Source organism: Pyrus communis, chromosome 8, assembly GCF_041283825.1.
Source record: "Pyrus communis isolate YQ-2024b chromosome 8, ASM4128382v1, whole genome shotgun sequence".
NCBI classification, from domain to species: Eukaryota; Viridiplantae; Streptophyta; class Magnoliopsida; order Rosales; family Rosaceae; genus Pyrus; species Pyrus communis.
This window is the reverse complement of record NC_142572.1, coordinates 18,698,654-18,722,076: the sequence shown is the minus strand read 5'-3', so window position 1 is coordinate 18,722,076 and position 23,423 is coordinate 18,698,654. Positions and strand designations below refer to the sequence as shown.

The following is a 23,423-nucleotide window of genomic DNA, read 5'->3' as shown; positions in this document are numbered from 1 at the left end:
CCTCTCAGTCTCAGCATAATCCAACATAGTCTAGTCTGCAGACTTATGCCAGCTCTTACACCCCAGCTATCACCCTTTCCTTTTTGACCATGCATGTCTAATCTTCTTTCTTCATTTTTCATTTCTTTTTATTCTTTTGTCAAAAATGCTTCTTTTATAACTTATTATTTATTGTTTGAATTATTTTTTTAATAAATATTACTAGGTTTTGAGATGAGTTTGTTTCTCCCTTTAATATGCACCAAACGTACATTGACACGTGTTCATTCTTATAAAAATAAATAAATAAATAAAGCTCTCATTTATTGAAACTATTATTCACACTCAAAACTCTTAATTTGAATTTTTTTTTTAAATGAACAAGCATTAATATATAATTGGTGCATTTTTAAAGGAGAAACGAGCTCATCTCCAAATAGGATAACAGACTAATTTTTCTCAACGTAGTTTGTATCATCGAATCCTCTCACCAAAATTAAAAATATAATAAAAATAGTAGACAATTTAATAATTACATGCAGCATAAATTTTGCTGTTTTTACGTCATTCTCTCAGCCATGTAAATATAGCATATTTTATTTAAAAATTAAGTAAATTTAAACCTCTCACAAGCACACCCGTAGGGTGCATTTTGCTCGTGTTTTATTAATGAGAAGGAAGGAGGAAAAAATAAAATATAAAGATTAAAAAAAATTTCCGTTGCCGGGACTTGAACCCGGGTCTCTCGGGTGAGAGCCGAGTATCCTGACCAACTAGACTACAACGGATTTGATTGTCCTCTATGTGGTAGACTTCTTAATAATTGAACCAATGGGCTTTTCCCACAAATTGTCACGAAAAAGTAATCATCAGCCTGGTCCAGTTATTTCCAATGGCTTCAAATTGCAATTTCAGTATCCTTTCTTTTTGCTATTAATTCCTTTTCACCTTTTCGCTTCTTTTTTTTCTTCTCCTTGGTGAGACAAGCAATGGTACGGGAATCCGAACGTAGGACCTCAAGTACAAAAATAAATACTCTTAACATTTGAGCTACGAGACGCTTTGTTCACCTTTACCATATACAAATACATGCAGTTACCCATGTTTACGATTCAAAGCTCCACTGCATTGTACTTCTTATGTCAGGAATGACTACCAAAAAGATATTTTAAATGGAATAAGAATCGGAGAACACCAGTGACAGTGAGTGCTGGAAAAGCACTTTCTTAATGAATTTATCAGTTCTCTTATCTTTACATTTGTGTGTCTGCTTCACAACAACACACCGGGGGTAACATTTCTATCCAAGAATATCTTGAGCGAGTGCGACTGCTGTCAGGATTGCTAGTAACATGTGATACAGGCTGATCGAATGAACCGTCATTGGTCACCACCTTCGTATTAATGAAGTGAGCAACTGCAACGAATTATGAACATTTGAACGTTAGACACAGAAGGTCAAACGAAATTTCAAAACTGGGAGAGAAATTATGAAGAATAACGAGAGTTACCGTTATATTCAAAGGCAAGAGCAATATGTTGTCTCTATCAAGCATACGAAAAGATTTGCTTATTCTTCATCATTTCAGAATATTAACCAAGTGTAACAAGAGGATTGCAAGGAAAACATTTAAGTTCTATCATTTCAAAGTAATGCAATATCCGATGCACTCGGCAGTTTCAGGGAAGTTCATTTCAACAAACGATTTGAGGTCATAGCTTGGAAGGATAGTTTTACAATATCAATTATCAACTAACTCCAAATGCGCAGACTTTTAGACATCTGTTCAGGCTACACATGGTGCTTTAGCTTGTTCAAACTTATGCACATTATGCAAAAACTACGACACTAGACAGTTTCCAAAACCAAAGAACAGTTCTAGTACTCCCTACCATGAGAACGAGTGCTGTTCTGATTGTATCCAATGACATTATCCATGAAAAGTTGGATTTGTCGAGGCAAAGTACTGGAATTATGATATTATGATTTTCAAGAAAGATTGTTTAAGCAGGAAGTGTTGCTGTACCTCAAACAATTCAAATGGGTTACCGCGGCGATACACATCACTCTTCTTGCTCTTATCACCGGGAAGAAACTTATACAATAGTGATCTCCATCCAATAAGTAAAACAGCAGTGCTCCCCATTGTTACAAGCATGAATTTGACTGGCGGAATGTGGCCAGCTGTTGATGCCCTTATGATTATCCCAAGCTGCCAAAAGAAGTAAAAAGAAAAATGAATTTTGAAACGTGGTTCGGTGCCTTAGCAAACATAAAACTCTCTAAAGTCTTATTAACAAGTAATGCAATCAGGCATGTAAAGCCACAACAACAAGAAGTAATGAAATCAGAACAGACAGCAAAAATAACAATGCCAGAGCTAAAAGTGTGACAAAGTAAAGTGAAAAATGATAAATGAAACTCTTGAATAACAAAGCTAATACTCCAACAATCTCAACAAAACTAGGGAAGTCGAAGCAAACCAAGCATATGAACTTACTGGAATTCCCAAGGCCCATGACTTAGCCGTAGCGGTAAGAGCCTTCGATTGTCCATTGACTCCACGTCCATCCTCACCAAAGCCTCCGAGGAAATAAGCACTCAAAAACCACCCTGTTCAACCACATTCGGCTTTTAGTTCAAAACGAAAAAAACAAAGGCCATGCTTTCTTTTAATTCAAGCTCAAGACAAGTAGCAAAGGAGAACAACCATACCAGCAATAAAAGGGTCAGCCGTGCGCAGTGTTTCGAAATCGAAAACGGAGAATCCATGGCTGAATCTTCCAATTGCAGCAAACGTAAGCAATGCCAAAACATCCCCACCAGCAAGCAATGCTACACGACTGAAACCCACAAACAATCAAAACCCACAAGCTAAAATCAATCAATAAACAAAAATATTGAACAAAATCACAAACTGGGTTCTTCCTGAAATCGTTAGAAATTACCCCCATTTGCGTAAACGAGCAGAAGAATCGGGCTTCTCGAACTGAATCACGCCTTCTAGAGGTATGTTCTCCTGACCCACGAAAACTGGTTGGTTATCGACGGAAGGCGGAGGAGGAGGAGGAGGTGATGAGGCGGAGAAGCCCTGTTTGGCGGTGGAGGAAGCCGAGTCGACGCCTCCGTTGGCCTTTACGAGCGTGATATTGAGGGATTTTGAAGGGTTTACATTGGAGAAGAATCTGCTGGGTCTGCGGGAAGAGAAGAGGGGAGGGTTTGGGTTTGAGAATTTTGGCGGGGAAGTGAGAGAACACCGCCGGGCTGATAAGGCTCCGCCGGGAGCTTGGCCGAGCACTAGCATTTTTGCGCCTTCAATTCCGTGGGTTGCTCAGCTGCCCACACTCGTTCGCTATAGCAACACCCACACGAGCGCAGCGCTGCCCAAACCTTTTCTTCTTCTTCTTCTTGTCTAGTTGTCTGGTTTTGTTTTTGGGCCTTTCGCTTTGAAGATATTTCATAATTTTTCTGGTTTATATATTTAACTTTCTCTTCTTGGAAAAGAATTTTGTGGTCTATATTTAGGGTTTTCTCTAAATTGTTTTTATGGTTTCTGAAATTTTAAACCATGTTTGAAAAAATGACCCTTCTGTTTAATCCATGTGGAGCTTCATGAGGGAGTTTTGGAACTACACGTGCGCCGCATCAGCATAGTAACATAATGTTTAATGAAATTGAGTCAATGAGTGCGGGATAAAATGTAAAGGACATCATTGATCGATTTCAAACAAAAGAGTACAAATGTAGAACTCAAATTATGCATCTATCATTTGTAATAAAAATCTCTTCATTTATACTTTACGACTTTATTGGATTTTAGTAGTTTCTATATTTAAAAGAAAATAAGGGTGGCGGTATTGTGATGATGTTACGCAAATGAAAAAAGTCGAAGAATCAAATACAAAATCCAGTAACACGGGTGATTTAGTTTGAGTGGTTAAAAGTTTGTACTCTTACACCTAATGTTCTGTGTTCGAATCCCTATTCCCCAAATAAACAAGCAAAGATCGTTTATATATGAAAGTTGGGTTTGGGCCCAAATACTATTTGTTTGAGTTGCATGTAGGCTGTTGTTATTTTGGGCTTACAAGGCCCAATGAACAATACAACCAATCATATTATTTTTTATAAAAATGATATATATTCTACTTCTAAATAAATCTAAATACGGGAAGCGTATTGGAACTCGAGTGAATAGGGAGATCGCATCCGTTCTAGACCATGTGATTATACTCACGTCTCCTCATCATGGTTAACACAAAAAAAAAAAAAAAAAACAAGAGAGAGAAATTTGACCGTTTAGTTTCTTCCTAGGACAAAGTATTTTCCTTTTTACAACATTATATCCTATGATACTATAATTTGGAGTGAGAGAAATTCGAAATTGGGTGCAAAATGGACGAGCATAGTACCCCAACTAATTGCATGACGTATGTGGCACTAACTCTTAGTGTAATCGTAGTTTTCCTCCAAAGTTCGATTCTCTTCTCATATAGCAGTCACACAAATCCCTCACAAGACTTCGGTGGCTACCACACCTACCGTCCACTACCCCTTCTTCGTCGCCTCACCGAAATCCAACCATCACATGAGCCACATCCAACCCCCATTCTAGTCGTTCACCCTTCCTTCAACCACCATTAGCACCACCAACTCCTCATTCGTCTCCTCCTCTCCTTGATCACTCATCAAATTGAGTTTGATAATTGTGCTCTATGGGTTTCAATTTTTATAGTTTTCAATACGATTTCTCTCTTTTTAGTGCATAAGATACATGGATAACTCATCTTCCAATTTTATTGTTCTTGAGTAGGGGTGTAGGGAATATGTATCCATTCTCGGAATCAAAAATTTGCAGCAACAAAGACACAATGTTTGAACATTTGAGGATAAGTAATATGTGGGTAAGGAGTTGTGATATAGCCTATAGGAGAGGAGTGATGTGGTGGATTGTGGCTATAGAATGAGTTCTTGAGATGGGAGGATGATGGAGGAGGACACGAGTGGCCCGGTGGCTACTGATGTTACTTGTTGGTTTGTGTATTATTTATTTATGTTAGTTTTGTATTTTTTTCATATATTTAAACTTAGGTGAATTGTCAATTTAGTTCCTAAATTATCACTTGAGTGAAATTTAGGTCCTTAAAATATTTTTTCAAAAAATTCAGTCATTGAATTATAAAAATCTGCCAATTACATTCTTAATATAAGATTCGAAGCTACTATAATTAATTTTCCGTCCATTTAAGTCACGTTACTTGCATGTGGTACACATTGGAGGGTAGATTGGTAACTTTACGTAAAGAAATATTGTATGGAGTTAAATTTGAAGGGTAAATTAGACGTTAGATTCACAATCTATATGAAATGTTAAGGGTTTATAGGCGAGAAAATGTTGGTATTACATTCTAAAGTGCGTCAAGTGATTTAAGTTGACGAAAAATTAGATAAAATAGCTTTGAATATAATAATATGAATGAAATTGACAATTTTTAATGAATTTATGGACTTATTTTACTAAAAAATAATTTAGGAACCTAATTTTCATTGAGATGATAATTCAGGAACTAAGTCGACACTTCACACTTTAAACTTAATAGTGTTAAATTTTAGTTGGGTTTTTATCACAATGGTCCCTGAAATTGACCCTCACCATCAAAATGGTCTTGAAATTAAAAATCAAACAATGTAGTATCTGAAAATAAGTGTTGCAAATCAATGTAGTCATTCTTTCACAACTCTGTTTAAAATTCCGTTAAGTGATGATGTGACACATAAATGGGTCCCACAAGATTTACGGGTTTTATCACAAAATGGTCCTGAAATTAATCCACACCATCAAGACGGTCCCTGAAATTGACCTACGCCATCAATATGGTCCTTGAAATTGAAAATCAATCAATGTAGTCCTTGAAAGTAGGTGTCGTAAATCAATATGATCATTATGTCACAATTCTGTAAAAAAAATTATTATGTGCTGATGTGGGTTTAATAATTAATTAAAAAAGTTGCCTAAATACCTTTGTGCACAATGGAATTTTATTTTTTTTATAGTAGGGCATACTCCGAAGAGAGCTCCCTTCCATAGATTCTCAAAGGCACAAGACTTAACCAAGGCCTAAGAGGGGGTGTGAAAATAGTTTTCAACCAACAATGGACGCACCTCGATTATAACCTCATTATCTCAAGGTCTGCCTCATCATTCCTTGCATCACTAGACCACTAGGGAAGCGCCGAACAAGCTCCCCAAGATTAAGGTTGTGAGGATGTTGATCGCCTAAATGTTAACGGTGATGGTCTAGAAGTTGTTGCCAATGGGCCAAGCCATCACCAAAGGTGATCTCGATCCAAATTCACTTCGATGAAGGGTGTTGAAGTGTGTAAAAATGGGTGTATTGAGATTTTTTTAGAGAATAGAGAGTGAAGGAGGTATAGAAATGTGAATTGGGATCGGAGGTGATTGCAGGATTGGGTTTTTGCATTGACAAATTTTTTATTAACTATTAAATTATTAAGCCTATTTGTATTTTTTTTTAATTTAATTAGACTTGTATGACCAATTTATGTGTCATATCAGCACATAACAAAATTTTTGACATAATTGTGACAGAATGACTACATTGATTTCAGACACTTACTTGAGGGACTACATTGATCAATTTTCAATTTCATGGACCATTTTGATGTCACGGGTCAATTTCAGGGACCATTTTGATATCATAGGTCAATTTCAAGGATTATTTGTGAGAAAAAACTATTTATGGGGCTCACTTATGTGCCACATCAGCATTTAACATATTTTTTTAACAGAATTGTGATGGAAGGACCACATTGATTTGTAACACCTATTTTCAAGAACTACATTGATTAATTTTCAATTTCAGAGACCATCTTGATGATGTAAGTCAATTTTAAAGATCATTTGTAATAAAAATTCATTTTAGTTTAAATTAATGGACACAAATCAAGTAACTAAAAAAATAGATACAAATGAGACACAAAAACAGGCACTCAACACATCCGCGGCCAGTTGAGGACTCAATGCCAAGAACTCTTGTCACATGCAGGGTTTTGTAGCTCAATGCGTAAAGCAAGAGGCAACTAATTACAATTAATAGTAATATAATCCTTGGGTTCTTTGCGTGCGAATATTCGAAAATCGTGTCCAAATTTTCATTTCAACATGACGGATATGTGAACATAAGAATCCACGTTAATCATTTTTCTAATCAATCGCTTCTCGTATTTTTAATTATTTGCATGTGGCATAAGCTTTGAATATTAGAATCTGCTTAATAAATTTTTATTAAGGTTTGTTTGAAATTATTTTTAGAATGGCTTAAAGCGTATTTTGAATTAATTTTTAGAAAAAATATAAGTGAATTAAAAAAAAAATCACTTGAAATGCTTTTTATAAGAAACACATAACTGGTGTTACTTGCAAATTATGTGCTTCTTGCAAAAGTACTTTTGGAATTCCTAAACATTATTTTTCTAGAAACATTTTCATTCATTTTTAAAATATTTCTAAACGAGCTCTTAGTTATTGACATAAAAGAAATTGTTGTAATTGAAACTTTCTATCTTATCATTAAAGAGTCTAATATGTACGTTGTAATACGATAACAACGTGAATACAACCTTTTTTTTTTCTTTTTTTGGATAATGAATACAACTTATTTGAATATGCGGTATATGTTGGCGCTTGACAATGAAAAATTGCTTGTGTTTAGGACAATTAAATTTGTACTACGATAGTGTAAATTGAGAGTGTGCGTCTGTATCTTCTACATGACAAAGACAAATTTGGCTTTTTGTTCCCATGAGTGCCCCAAATAATACAGGACCCTTCTTGGGAGATGAATTCTTTTTCTCTTGCGAATAATGTATTTTGATCGCACAAATTTATAATCAAAACAATTTAATTTGTTAATTTTTATTTGAAAATCATCTGTACAAAAAATTTGTAACATCCCACATTATCCAGGGGAGTGGATCCTGTAAGCCTTATATGTATATTCTCATCTCTACCTAGCACGAAGCCTTTTGAGAGCTCACTGGCTTCAGGTTCCGTAGGAACTCCGAAATTAAGCGAGTAGCGCGCGAGAGCAATCCCATGATGAGTGACCCACTGGGAAGTTCTCGTGTGAGTTCCCAGAAACAAAACCGTGAGGGCGTGGTTGGGGCCCAAAGAGGACAATATCGTGCTACGGCGGAGTCAAGCCTGGGATGTGGTGGGGGCCCGGGCCAAGATGTGACAAAATCATTTTAATTAGAGATCATTTAGTTATTCAAATGTATAAAACAAATCAGCGGTGTAGTTACTAAGTAATATATTAATGATGAACTGCTTATTTATTTAATGTGTTTGGAAGACTAAAAGATCTCAAATTCGAAGGATTGTTTGTAGGAGTGATTTTCAAATGAAAATTAATGAATTAATCATTGTGTTCATTTGGTCAAGATAAGTATTCGCAAATAGGGGATATATGCATCCTTCATATAGGGATGCAAGTATTATCCAGTAATATATGAATAATGCTAGGTAGACCAACTTTTTAGACCAAATTTTGTAAACCATGTGATGTGTCACTTATATAAAATAAACACATTAATCAGCACTTAAGTAATAATTCAATTATCAATAACCACATTATATGTTTTAAATAACTGGTCTTCCTAGCATTACTCATTATATATAGTAAAGTATTGAAAGATGGAGGATGCAAGGAATTAGGTAAAGGATAATATTTGTGTTCTCCAAATGAAGAGTGCACATATTACACCATTTCTAAACAATGTATCTTCACAATATAAAATTTTAATTAAAATTGTTCAATTTATTTAATTTTAATTTGAAGATCATTTTTACAAAAAATCATTCAAATCAGAGAATGTTTAGTCATCTAAATTTATGGAACAAATCGACAGTGTGAGAGAAGAATTCTATAAAAATGAGAGAAGATTTTGTCCATCAAGTGGACCAAGTAACATATTCATGCTAAACTATCCGTTTATTTGATGCATTTAGATGGTTAAACGATCTCCGATTCGAATATTTTTTTTATAAGAATGATATTCAAATGAGATTTATAAATTGAACATTTTTAATTATAAAGTTTATGTAAGTACATATTATTCGAGTATATTATTCGAAAATGATGGAATGTGTGCATTTTTCTATGTAGGGAACACTAGTATTACCCTTAGGTAAAAGGATTAGTTAAATTAATCAAACAAAGTGATGATGTGATGAGGGTTGAGGAGCATCTTTAGAGTTTTGTGCTTTCGAGAATTAACGAGTCTAGGAGTCTCATGCATTTGCATTGCTTATCTTTGTCCTCTTCTCGTTGCCAAAATCATGACATATAATACCCAAATCTCGTTCTTCATAAAAAGCTAGCATTTCTATACACAACTTTTCATAGGGTTTTGGGCAAACGCCATGGTAGTGGAGGCCATGAGTGGAGGCCATGAGTGCAATCCAAATTCCAAGTAAATAAATCTACTCAAATGCTCAAAACTTACATGTATATGCAGATAACTTGTTGAAGTTTGATCCAAGGCTGGCTTACACTCCCTCAAACCAAGGTTCTATTTATATATAGTTTAAGTTTATGAGGAAGCGGTAAGAAAACTTTCTCAAAATGATACTCTTCGTAGATTTTTTGTCATCTTATGTTTTAGGCATAATGTTATCATAATGTTGACACAACAATTATGCTTAAAATATAAAGTGACGGAGAGTCTATAGAATATTACATTTTTAAGAGAGTCTTCTTACCATTTCTCTAAGGTTATATGTGAAAAATGGCATTGCTAGGCAATGACATCGTGATCTTGAGCCATGTGGGCTCAAGCTCCTAGCAAACGAGAACGTGGCATGTGTCGATGCAAATTTTCGCCGTCTTTAATCTTGATGAAAATGCACATGTAAAACAATCAACAACTTTGATCAGAGACCTAAGCCTCACGCGCCCACGGGGTGAGGGGTAGGGGCTAGGTCAACGGATCTCCGATGCCTAAGTTTGTTTCTCTAAGAGAGTAAAGTGTTTAGGGCGTTTTTAGGGTTGCAAAAGCCCAAAAAATTTGGTAGAATGTGGGGTATTTATAGGGCTAGGGCTGGCCATATAGTGTTTAATGGAGAGATATTCTCTAAATATTCTCAAGATATTAATTAGGAAATAATATATTGAGATAATAGTGTAATTATCCCTAATTGATTTAAATTAGGATTACTTACTTGATTGAACTCAATATTCAATTAGGAATGTATTAAAGATAGGATTTGGGTAATTAATTCTTATCTTTAATTCTTTGCCAAGGCTAGGTGAGCTGTGGACTGTCGTATTCAGCTGCTGAGACCTCCAGGGGTGTGAATTGCCCTTAGGAGCATCTGAGAAGTCTGTTCATTTATTGAGGGCAATCTTGTCTTTCTTGAATAAAAATCCACGTATCGCCTCTAGAACATTTGAGATTATTTTAGGCTCCACAGCATGCATTTAAACTTAGATGTCCTATAAAGATTGTTCTGTTATTATATTGTGAATTCAAATATAATTGAACGACAACGTATTATAAAATATGAATTATATTATTCTGTTGTATTACTGTGAATTTAAATAATTAAACGATAATGTATTATAAATTACATTAACTATTTTATTGTCATACTGTAAATTCAAACAGCTAAACGACCGTGTTATTGTAACAACAAACATGCAGAGAAGAGGTAGAAAACATGCTCATGTATGATTATAAAAACATCTCATATTTAAAAGAGAGTAAATTGTAGCAATGATCTCTCAATTTTAATCAAATTAGAGAAATAGTTCACCAACTAAAAATCAATTACCATTGGTCCCTCAACTCTTCAAAATGTGTAGCTATGATTATTTTCATCAACTTCGTTAGAATTTTTTTAAAATAAGTTACATTGGAATAACTATTGCTACAATTAGGGTCCATCAACTCATCAAAATGTGTAGCTATAGTTATTTTCGTCAATTTCATCAGAATTATATTAAAATGAGTTATGTTAGAAGAATCATTGCTACAATTGAATTAAAATAAAATAATCATTGCTCTAATTGAGTTAAAATTAAGAGACCATTTCTGCAGTTGAATTAAAATTAAAGAATTAATGATAATAAATTTTTAATTAAGAAATCATTGTTTCAATTGAATTAAAGTGAAAAGATAATTGATACAATTTACTTTCTAAAAGATACGAGGCGTAACAAAACACCCTGCGATGACCTATGAAAAACAAGAAAGACAACCTCGAAAATATAAGAACCTTGAAAACAAAATAAATAGGTCTTGTCAGCTACGAGGGAAAGAGAAGGGGAGGGACAAGCGTGGTGGGTGTGGCACCTCAAAGATTACGAGGATTTGTTTACGTTGACCAAGGACAAAGGTGATAAGACATGCCTTTGGGATTAATCACTTCCCTTCGGGCTTTGCAAGCCCTAGACAAAATAGGGTTTTGTTTTTTACGCTCTCCCACATCGAAATCCGTAGGTTTTATTTTATTTTTTCCTCAAGACCCAATGAATATGGTGAAGCTTTCTCTGTGCAAGACATTTGGTATCGTTTGGTATGCAGATGGGATGGGACGGAACGGAATGGGACGGGATAGGACGGAACAAGACTGAACAGAATGGAGCGGGAGCAAAGATGCCCTCAGATGGAAACAAGGAGGAAGAAGAAGGAGACGGAGAGGTTATAATTTTGTGTTCCATGGATGTGGAACGAGTCGTTCCAGGGGGTGAGGTGGAACGAAAATTCACCCAAAACTCGTCCCGTGGAACAGCTTGTCCCACTCTGTTCCGTCTCATCCCACGTACCAAACGTAGGACGGAACGTCTTGTCCCACTCTGTTCCGTCTCATCCCACGTACCAAACGGTACCTTTGTGACCCGCTGTATCTCGAACCAAAAAGCCTAATAACCAACTGCCCAAATATTATATGCTTGTGAGGTTCCATTTGTACTCCTTCCCAATGCCATGGTACTTCCATGTCTTGGAAACCCACAGTAGTTCCTTCCTTGAACTCAGAGCAAGAAGAAGTGAGCAGGGCCGGCACTGAGATTTCCGGCGCCCGAGGCGAGCTTGCAAAGTGGCTTGAGTTTGTAGGGGCTTCAATGCGTTTTACATTTATTTAGTTTTAGTTTTTTTATTTTTTAAAGGAAACTTCGACGATATAAGAAGATATTTTATTGAAGAAAAATGCTACGAAGAATCGTGGAATGTCAATTTCGTGTCAATATAATAAAATATTATGTCAAAAACATAAGGTTCAGATAATTTATAAAGAATCTTATTTTTAAAAAAATTCCTTTAACATTTCTCTTTATTGGATTCAAATGATAACCTAAGCGAACAAACTTGCATGCTTTCCACTACACTGCTTGGCAGTTTGTGAAACATTTTTTTGCCTTGGGTGGCCTCCTCTTACCCTTCAAAGCCACTTCCGAAAGTGAGTGAAAAGACACATGCGATCATCTCATTATTCAAAGAGATTTCATAATTTTTCTTTGTACTAACATAATATTGGCTGGTACGATAAATAATTTGTTGATATTAAAATTAGAAGATTTAATAGTTATAAAAGTGAAATATAATAGTTAAAACACTCATGATACTAAGTACGATACAACGTAACATTGATATCACATTTGAGATTCCAATATACATTAAATGCAACCTAACATGTAAATAACAGTTTGACATACATGCAGCGGAAAAAGAAATTTTGGTCTTCTACTTCTTAACTCAGTAAATACATGATAGTTAGGTCGTGAAAACATAAACGACCAAAAAGATAAGTTAAAGCGAAAACGAAAATGGAAGAAAGAAGCAAAGTTTGTCACATGATCAACGTGAGCCCAAGCAGGGACCCATGTGAATTATGATATTTTGGGACCCCTATATTTATGATGTTTTGGTTTTAGTCCTTCTGATTAAAAATACTAAAGGCAACTCAAAGTCTTTTGCTTTTTTGTCCTTTCGTTGGTCCACAACTTGTCTTTTTATTCTTGTTAATTTGCATCACCGTTAGAACATTGGACTCCCCTTCTATTCTCATCTTCTTTCTTCTTTTCTTCTTTTCTTTTTGTATTTCATCGTTATAAAAATATCAATATAAAAAATTAATGTAGTTTAATTGTAACTTTTCCCATAAGAAAAGGAAAAAAAAACGAGAGAAATCAAGAAGGGAGAAAATTTTCATCTCATTAGAATATGGAGAACAAGTGAGTTGTGTCCATAGAAAAGAAGAAAAAGTGATGAGTTGCATGTCAATCACTAGTGTACAGAAAAGTTTGTACGACGTTATATTTGAATCAATGTTAAAGTCTTGGTGTCTTTAAAAATATCTATGAATATATTTTTAATGAAAATTATGGAATTTTAAAATGGCAATGATAGAAAGATTAAATTTACAAAATTTTGGAAACAAAATGTTTTGGAAGTTGATGAGTAGTTTATTACTTAAGTGTTGATGAATAGCTTACTACTTAAGGGTTGATAAATGTGTTTATTTTTATTAATGACACATCATTTAGTTTGCTAATTTTATCAATATATTTAATCTCCCTAGCAACATTTAAGTTGATTTTAGTCAAAATTTAAGAGTTTTTCTGATATGTGATAAAATTTAGACTGCACCTCACCCTCTTTTGATATCTTTTTATTTTTTTTTTAATATTTCCACGAAAATATGTATTAAAAAAAATTTCAAACACTGATTTGAATTTGAACTTTGATTTTTTTTTTTTTTTTTTTGCTCGAGTGCAATAATCAAATGTTAAAACCCAAAATTAAGTTTAATTAGGGCATAAATTGCACCATTGGAAATTTAATGATTACCTTCATTGGAAAAGGATCATTTACGGATTATTTTTTTGGGAATCCTAGAGATTCCGTGATCGTGATCGTTTATTGTACATCGTCGGTTACAAATCATTTCAAAATTTAATATTTAAAATTAAATATAAATACTACATAATGAAAACTGATTGTACAATGTACGATAAACAATCACAATCACAAGATCGCTAGGATTCATAGGAAAAGAATCTGGCGAGGATCCTTTTCCACCTTCATTGAACTTGTATATCCCAGAATGAGGATCCTCTTTGTGAGGATTCTCAAGATCTGTATATCGTGTTCGTTAATCGTACATCTGTGTATCATATTCATTCATCGTATATCGTATGATTAGAAATTATTTAAAATTAAAAATAAATAATATTTAACAAAAATTAATTACACGATATACGATAAACGGATATAATTCACAAATACCGACCAGATGCTAAAGATGCATGAAAGATCTTGTATATGCATTGTCGAATCAAATTATGAAGACAAGAAGTTAACATTAAAAAAGTCAAAATTATACGAGAGATCTGTGCAAATGTCAGAAGAGGAATAGTAATACTGTAAGCACAGTGAGGTCCACAGCTGAATAGCATATCTCCTCCACATAAAAAAAGAGAAAGGATGGAGGGCACAGATGGAGCAGGATTCTCTTCTATATTTTTTTTTTCTTTTTTTTTTCTTTTCATTTTAACGATTATAGTGAAATTATGTTAATATTTTATATTAATTTTTAATAAAAATAAATAAATAAAGAATGAAAGAGGATAAAAAAAAAAAAAGGGAGAGAATTCTAATACGGCATTGATGGTGCATGGGTCCATTTAGACATTTAGTGGCGCGTTTTAAAGATGTACAAGATGGTGACGTAAAATGGGACAAGGCATCTCAAGGTGGGGCCCGGCCCACGCCTGTCTGCAAAGAAGAGGCGAACTTGGTCTTCATCCCAAAAAAGAAAAATTAATTTTTGGTCCTAAAAGAAATAGTTTTCTCTTTAAGGCCCTACAAAAATTGGATTTAATTACTTCTTGTAACAGTTTAACATGATTTTTTGTAACACGAAGTTTAAGAGTTTATTGATCTGTATAATTGTGCTAAGTTCGAATGAGTGCTCGAGGTCTATTTATTATTTTACGATAAGTAATATTTTATTAATACCCTTAATCAAATGAATGAAGTATCGTGTTCTTCTTCATAATTAACTTCTTAAAAAATTTGTAATTGTAGAAGGATCTATATGGACTGCTATATCGAAATAGTGGCGTTTCGTCTCAAAGATAAAAAGTCATATGAAGTGTAATTAATATTTGTAGAGGTGTGCTGTCCACACACCTCATTTTACTTTTCACACACCCCTTGATAATTTATGTTCGTTGATCTTCTTCAATTCATCTGATCTGACGACCGAAAATTAAAAATATGTGTAAGAAGTAAAATGAGGTGTGTGGATATCACACCCCTATTTGTATTATTGAAGTCACGAAAATACAGTGTTTTTAGTCCATCTCAAATTTTCTATAGTAATGGAGAGAATTTCCAATGTGTCTAAAACACTGACAGAGCATCAAATGTCTTTATTCAATTATCTAATCATATGTAGTGTTCTAAATACATTGAAAAATTTGTGATGATAATGGCGTGATGGAGCAACCACTTGTAAGTAGATAAGGAAAAGGATCCTCAGATTTTTTTGGAATTCTGTGATCTTGATCATTCATCATACATCGTATGGTCAGTTTTAATTAAGTACTATTTAGATTTAATTTTAAAATTTAAATTTTAAAATAATTTCTTACTTTATAATATACGATGAACGATCACAATTATAAAATTCCTAACATCCTCATGAAAATTATCCCGCCAGGAACTTTTTCCACTAGATAATAGGATAATAAGACTAGGGAGGCACTGGGGAGACATGTTGTGGTTCCACGCGGCATTGTGGTCACCACACCCCGTCGTGACACGTCAACGTCATGCACTAACCATCTCTCTGACTCCCCTCCATACCCTCCTTCGTTTTCTCCTTTTCAAATGCCTTCCACGCATTTCTTTTTAGTTTTGACAATTTTTAGTAGTGAGTCGATTGAATTAGATAATATTAATGATAAAAATTAATAATAAAAAAAAAATATATATATATATATAATATAAAAATAAATACGTGAATAGTACTACTTTAAAATTATATGCCAAGAGGCATCGAGATTGAAAGGGAAAGGAATATTGTGATTTCACCCCGCCATGGTGATTATGTTTTCTTTGCATTATTTTTTCCTTATTTTATTTTATTATTGTTCTTAAGCAATAATATTCAAAAACAAAATAATAAACAAACACTTTTAACTTTTAACACATTTTTGTCTAATTCTGACGGGAATTTCATTAGGTTTATTTAATTTAATGACAAAATTTTTATAAAAAAAAAATGTATGAAAAGCTAAAATATGTGCGAGAGTATCACTTCCCTATCCAATGTTATCCTATCAAATACACACATAACGTTATCACATTGTGGAGGAGCGAAGTAGTATGTTGGCTTTTGGGTTAAGATTAAGAATACCTAATAATTTAGTATTTAATACGATTTAGTAGTATTTATTTTTATTGTTAAGTGAGAGGTCTTAAGTTCAATTCTTGCAAATACAAATTTGAACCATATTATTTTTAGCTCATTGTGAGACTAAACACATTCTTTTCCCTTTGTGTAGATAATATCAATGTTAAAAAAATAATTTAGTATTTAATGACATGTATGTTGTAAACTTTCCTAGTTTAAGTGTGATTGTGTAAATCCTAGATTATATTTGATTCTAGTTATTCTTTCCTATTATGACTTGTATTCCTTGGGATGAAGGATTTCTTCTCTCCCTTATTACTATAAATAAAGGCACTACGTATAAGGGATAACAACACACATTCCCCTACAATTCTACAAACACATATATCTCTCTCCTTACCACCGGCCCCCTTCCCCTTGTCAGATAAAATAGGCTACGACAAGTTATCAACACGCTCTTACCGCTGCGCTTAAGAATTTAACGAGGAGATTTTTTGCATCAAACCAGTTCATCCATATCATCGTGCAATCAGGTTATTCCAAAACAATGGTTTTTATCTTGATATTTTTGCAACCCTGATAGCATGAACATTCACCATAATGCATGACCCAACTTTACGTTTTTCAAATTTTAGATTCTATATAAATTGTGTATGCATTATATTCATAATTGTTGAATTATGTGAATTTAATATTGCCATGAATTGCATCAAATATATGTACATGCATAAAATTATTGAATTGAATACGCATATAATTGAATTTCATAATCTGAAAAAAAAAAAAAAAAACTTTGAAATTGCCATCTAGGTTCTTCGAACCCGTGACCCCGAGCAAACATTTAGCATCAAGCTCTTTTGGAACCCGACGCCTATGGCATCCAACCCAAAAAACCCAACTCGCCTGAAGCGAGACCACGACTTTGCCGTGTAATTTTCTGACTAATCCGATATGGTGTCATGATTTTTGATCCAATATAATTGAAATTCTTGAAAAATTTCTTCAAAATTGGGTGAAATTCCAGTTTGAATGTCATATGTTTCCTTTTTCCCTTGATGTAGAGGTATCCCCTTCGTCCTTAAGAATTTGCTCGCCATCGAACCCATGACCTTGCACCGAGAAATTTCTTCCAAATCATGGCCGCTGTAGCGGCGACGCTGGCCTTCATCCCCAGTGACTGCACCCAGCTCTGGTTAGGGTGTTCTTGGTTGAAACCCTAAGCCTAATACCTAGGCTGGCATTCTCGGTTCGTAGAAAAATATATTTTTTTTTCTAGAAAGGGCTCGCATAATGCGGCCCAATACTTGGGCTTGACCCAACACCAGCCCGAATGGCCATGATGTCCCGGCGTTGTGTGCCGCACCAGATCCTAGCTCCACTGGAGTGTCTGTGTTCCCTCGTGTTGCGTCACACATGATCCCGCCCCCGTCTAGGCCCTCATTTTGAGCCCGGCTCTTTTGTGCAACCGATTTGTTGCTCTGGGCCTGCAGCTCACTTTCAATTCTTGGGACTGGGCTGCACGGCTCCTATTTTCTTAGCCCACTTGTGGGCTTTTACCTATTCTTTTGGGCCCCGAGTTTAATTGCCTAATTATTTTAGGCCCAATGGGAGCATATAAACCTGAAGTTCATAATTACTTCGAAACTTGAAGTTTCTAAAAACGTGCCTTGTTTGAAAACGTGAAGTTTTCTTTAAAACATCACCCATGAAAACCCGAAGTTTTTCATGCAAATTTAAACTAATACATGTTTATTAGAACCTGAATGTTCTACTTCTATGTGAATGGATTGATTGTTTCTCCATTACACTAACCTCATCTTGTCCATCTATTTTGTGATAGGAACATGTCGAATTTGAACAAACTGGACTTCACCGTTTAGGAGGTCTTTGGAAGGAACTTCCTCAAGTGAGTCCAAGATGTGAAGCTCCACCTCACTGCAAAGAACTTGCGTCCTGCCATTAAAGATGAGACGGACAATCCAGTTGGCAAAGCTAAGAAAGGCACTGCTATGATCTTCATCCGAAGACATATTCATAATGCCTTGCAAACCGAGTACCTTGCTTAGGAGGATCTACATGCATTATGGGTCGCTTTGGCTGATCGCTTTGATCACCAAAAGGATATCTTCTTACTTGAAGCAAGACATGATTGGCAGCATTTGCGCTTCCAAGACTTTAAGTCCGTGAATGAATATAATTATGAAGTTTGTCGAATTCGATCACTTCTCAAGTTTTGTAATGAAACTTTGATCGAAGATGATCTCTTGGAGAAGACCTATTCAACCTTCTTTGTTACTAATATTGTCCTGCAGCAACACTATAGAGCTCAGAAGTTCCCCAAGTTATTGGATTTGATCTTTGTTTTACTTTTCGCTGAAAAGCAGAATCAGCTGTTGATGAAGAATCATCAAGCTCAACCTACTAGGGTGACTATTGTGCCTGAAGCACACTATAGTACAAACCAAAGTCCAAAACGCCAAAAGAAACCTGGTAGGGGCGGCCAGAAGCCACGCCGTCAGGTCAACAGAGCCAAGGCCCATCTAAGGGAGGAAACAAAGCCCAGAAATGCCTAAACCTCACTCCCAATGCCCCGAACTTCAAGAATAAGGGCATAACACCTGAAACCATGGATACGGATATATGTTATCGTTGTGGTTCAAATGACCATTGGTCTCGTGTTTTCCGAGCTCTCTATAAGGTTGTAGCTGAATATCATTCTCGTTGTAAGAACTTTGAATAAAACTTTATGCAAGTGGACGAACCTGAGAGTACAAAGATGAAGGTTTTTGACTTTTAAGAGGATACCACCCCGATGGAAGTTTAGAATCTTAGACATAAACTATTTTTTTATAGTTGAAATAAGACATTGAGGCCGAATTCCACCTAATGGCCGAACCCCCCTCTTGTTGTTTAGACAAATTTTGAACAACTTTTCTTTATGTTTGGATTATTTGTTGGTGATTTGTTTTTGGATATTAAGTTTTAATTAATTACCATCCTTGAATACTTAAATTATTTTGAATGAATATTTGTTTTAAGAACTTTTATGCATGCGACCGATTCAAATTAATTTTTCATTCTAGGTAAGACTAGTGGAGAAGTCAGTTTTCTGGTAGATAGTGCAACCACGCACACCGTTTTGCGTGAACGTATCTATTTCACTAACTTCATACCTAAGAATACACCTCTGACAACCCTGTCAGGCCCATTCAACCTGATTGAAGGATATGGTAAGGCATGTATAATGTTGTTCAATGGTACAATATTGACCATTGATGAGGCACTCTATTCTCCATGTTCCGGAAGAATATTGTTGAGTTTCAAGGACATTAGAGATAAAAATTACCACGCTGAAACCCACGTAGAAAACATAGTTGAATTTATGTGCATAACTTCTTACGAATATAGCCAGAAGTATATTCTAGAGAAGATGGAGCGTATCCCGAGTTCCCTTATTACTATAAATAAAGGCACTACGTAGGAGGGATAACAACACACGTTCCCCTACAATTCTACAAACATCTCTCTCTCTCTCTCTCTCTCCCCTTCCCGCCGGCCCCCTTCCCCTTATCAGATAAAATAAGCTACAACAATGTACTAAATTTAAAATATTTTTACTGACATTTTTGGGTAATGATTTAGTAATTTTCTTGTGGAAATAAGTCCTGGGTTTAGTTTTGGAGTCCGACGAAGATCCGCGTTGTAATATTGTTTGTATATTAAAAAAATTACTACCTCTTATAATTATACAAATTTTGCTACATCAGTCGCCTACATCACACTCACTCTGCGTGAATGATTTTTACATTATATAAATGTGAGTCTCATCACGACCATGTGCGTCTACGACTAAATATGTAAACCATAGCTCATACAACTACTTAAATAAATTATGGCACCTATGCTTTGTTCACATCACAATTGTCTTCCTACCCGCAGTTTTTTACAAGGAAACAGCAAGCATGCTTCTCGAAACACCATCGTTTTGTCCACTTGCTTTTTAATTTTGTCCATTTTAGAATTATTAATTAATTAATTAATTAATTTTGTCCATTTTAAATTTGTGACATTTGGTAGCATAGTCGTAAAATAAGCCACGCTACGTATAAGTTATAACCGGAATAAGTTTGATATAGGGTTTTGCTTTTGCATGCATGCCAATGTTGTCGAAGTGCTTTTGCATGCATGCCAATGTTGTCGAAGCTTCGCAGTTGGGAGACACACTGCCGGATTATGCATGCATGCAAGTACTTGTTTACGTACGGTCGCAGTAAATTGACAAACCAATGCAGCAAAAAATCATAGGTTATTTATTCTTCCCAATAATATGTTACTTTTTTCACTTAGATTATATGCACATTCTCACTGATATCCCAGACAATTTCCCTGTCTAAAAGGTCGAATTCTTTTACCCTTCCAACCTGTGAATTTTACTTCGAATCTTTATCACCTGGATTGTGCCGCCGACATTTTAAACTCACCTGACTCAAAACAACACCATTTTGGCCAGGTTATACAAAAAAAAAAAAAAAAAAAACTCTTCTGCTTCTTCACTCAATACCCACCCGTCACAGGCATAAACCACCTCTCCACCACCATCTGCCTAGATCGTCGGAGAATCCCCGTAGGTCGTCTTTCACAAGATCTTCGGTTTTCTTTTTCTTTTTTCCTTTGATTCGCTAATAAAAGGGTTGATTTTTTAATTCAATCTGGTGGATGGAAGATAGAAAAAATGGGGGCCGATGGAGAAAGAGCTTCTGGAGTTGTTCGACGCCTTGAAGAACGCCGCCTTTCTCCATCTCTACCGAGTTTCCAGGTTTTTCTACCCCCATACGCTGCCATAGTCATAAAGAGACATCTCATCATTAGATATTTTCTATTTGTTTTAACAGCTGTAAATTTGTTACAACTGTTTTGTAACTAATCACTATGATTAGTAGTTAATCTAGTGTTAATGGTCACTAAGCTTATTTAGCAAAGTGTATATTAACTCAGTTCTAATTACTTCCTCATTAAGAAATAAAATACAGAAAGCATTCTTTCTATGTTGGTATCACTCGCCTCTCTGCTTCACCGCCTTTCGATCCTCCTTTCTCTGCGCTTCGATCTTCCAATTCTTCTTCTCGATCTCCAATTTCTTCTTTTCCTCAACAATGGGGTCGTCTTCTTCTTTGCCTTCGCATCTTGAAATTGTTCATCCTAATCTTGCATCGACTGAGTTCATCGCCCCCAATTTCTCTACGATGAACCCTAATTCTTCCAGTTCGTGGATTGCATCGATCAGAATCTAGAATATTAGTTATATGGTGCATACGAAGCTGAAGCATGACAATTACTTAGTCTGGAAGGCTATTTTTGCTTTGATTTTCAGGCGCTACAAGCTCATCGACATCGTTGACAATTCCAAGCCCTATCCACCTCCTTATTTTCCTGATCAGAACGGTCGAACTACTGGAAACCCTAACTCTGCATATGAAGCTTAGTACGAGAAAAATCAGAATATCCTTATTTGGCTTAACTCTACTCTCTCTGAAGAAATTATTATGTTCACTGTCGATGTGACTTCATCTCGTGATCTTTGGCTCAATCTTGAAAATCGATTTGGAGGTGTATGTGATGCTCATATTCATCAACTCCGATATCGTCTCCATTTTGTACACAAAGGTGATCTTTCAATTTCTGAGTATTTGCAGCGCATCAAAGGTATTTCAGATGCTTTAATGGTAATTGGTTCTCCAGTTTCTGATCATAACCTCATTACTGTCACTCTCAATGGTTTATCTGATGAATAGGAATCTTTTATTGACTCTATTATGTTGATAATTTCTTCAACCACTCTGGATGAACTACATGGTTTATTGATTAACAAGGAATTATTCATGAATCACAAAAAGAAAGACACTATCTCTTCTACTCAAGAACCTTTCCAGGCTTTTGCTGCTTAATCTCAGAGCCCTCTCCTCCCTACACCACCATACTATCCTTTTTCCCAAGCGTATGCTACGTAATTCAATGCTCTTCTTAAATTTCAGAACAATCGTGGCAAAGGAACATCTCAGCGCAACAATCGTGGTAACTACTCCGAGAACTTCACTCAGTTTCGTGGTAATTTTCATAACTCTGGCAATGGCTTTGGCTATTTTTGAAATAATTCTGGTGGTAATCGCTATAACTCTAGTGGGTTCAATCGCAACATCAACAATTCTGGTGGCAAAAATCCTTGCCAAATCTGTCATTCATTCGAGCATGAAGCAATTAATTGCTATGAACGAATGAATGATGCCTTTGCTGGTAAAATATCCCCTGCCAAATTAGATGCTATGTGTGTTCACACAAACTCCAAGACTTCTTCTCCTACTTGGCTTATTGACTCTGGCGCCACATCTCATATGACAAATGATATAGCTGCTATTCATTCTCCTATTCCTTACTCTAGAGAAGAGAATGTTTACATTGGTGATGGACAAGGTATGTCTATTCATCACTCTGGCAATTCTATGCTTAAAACATTGTCAGTTACATTTAGATTCAACAATGTTCTTCATGTTCCCAAGATGAAATTCAATCTTCTCTTTGCCTATTAGTTTTTAAAAGATAACTCTTATGCCTTAACCCTTGATTATAATGGTTTTGCAATCAAGGATCGCTTTACGGGGATGATGTTTTTTCAAGGGCCAATTTGAGAAGGTTTCTATCCTCTCCAAGGGATCCCCTCAACATCTGCACATTCAGTTTTCCTAAGTTCTAAAACTACACTTCAGACATGGCATAGAAAGCATGGGCATCCCTTTATAGCATGTTCAGGAAGATTTTAAATAAAGCTCAACTTGCTCATAGTAATGCCAAGTCTGTAAATTTCTTATGCATATATTGTGTTTTTGGTAAAAATCACAAGTTACCATTTTCATCTAGTACTAGTAGTGTCGCTGCCAGTCTTGAGTTGATTCATTGTGATGTTTGGGGCCCAGCTCTAATTCTATCTATCAGTGGTTACAAGTA

General features: G+C 35.3%; 1 protein-coding gene, 1 long non-coding RNA gene and 1 other non-coding gene across 3 annotated transcripts; 1 reads left to right on the top strand and 2 right to left on the bottom strand.

Annotated features, from left to right (window-relative positions):
* Nucleotides 1–694: 694 nt before the first annotated feature.
* Nucleotides 695–767, bottom strand: TRNAE-CUC (transfer RNA glutamic acid (anticodon CUC)). The gene has a single exon. It is a non-coding gene; the product is annotated as a tRNA-Glu (tRNA).
* A 410-nt stretch (nucleotides 768–1,177) lies between these two features.
* Nucleotides 1,178–3,434, bottom strand: LOC137717786 (uncharacterized). Its single transcript, XM_068457273.2, has 5 exons — nucleotides 2,929–3,434; nucleotides 2,696–2,823; nucleotides 2,481–2,593; nucleotides 2,007–2,192; nucleotides 1,178–1,396 (listed from the first exon to the last, which is right to left on the bottom strand). Exons 1-5 carry the CDS (start codon nucleotides 3,282–3,284, stop codon nucleotides 1,367–1,369), a joined length of 813 nt encoding a protein of 270 aa, XP_068313374.1. The 5' UTR covers nucleotides 3,285–3,434; the 3' UTR covers nucleotides 1,178–1,366.
* An 18,013-nt stretch (nucleotides 3,435–21,447) lies between these two features.
* LOC148695261 (uncharacterized) lies at nucleotides 21,448–23,423 on the top strand. Its single transcript, XR_015965159.1, has 2 exons — nucleotides 21,448–22,088; nucleotides 22,457–23,423. It is a non-coding gene; the product is annotated as an uncharacterized LOC148695261 (long non-coding RNA).

Excerpts from the sequence above, each read along its gene's own strand:
- LOC137717786 (XM_068457273.2), bottom strand. The coding sequence starts at position 3,284 with ATGCTAGTGCTCGGCCAAGCTCCCGGCGGAGCCTTATCAGCCCGGCGG. Across the intron at positions 2,594-2,695 it reads GGCTGACCCTTTTATTGCTG|GGTGGTTTTTGAGTGCTTAT; the intron begins GTATGGTTGTTC and ends GTGGTTGAACAG. Across the intron at positions 1,397-2,006 it reads ACCCATTTGAATTGTTTGAG|TTGCTCACTTCATTAATACG; the intron begins GTACAGCAACAC and ends AATTCGTTGCAG.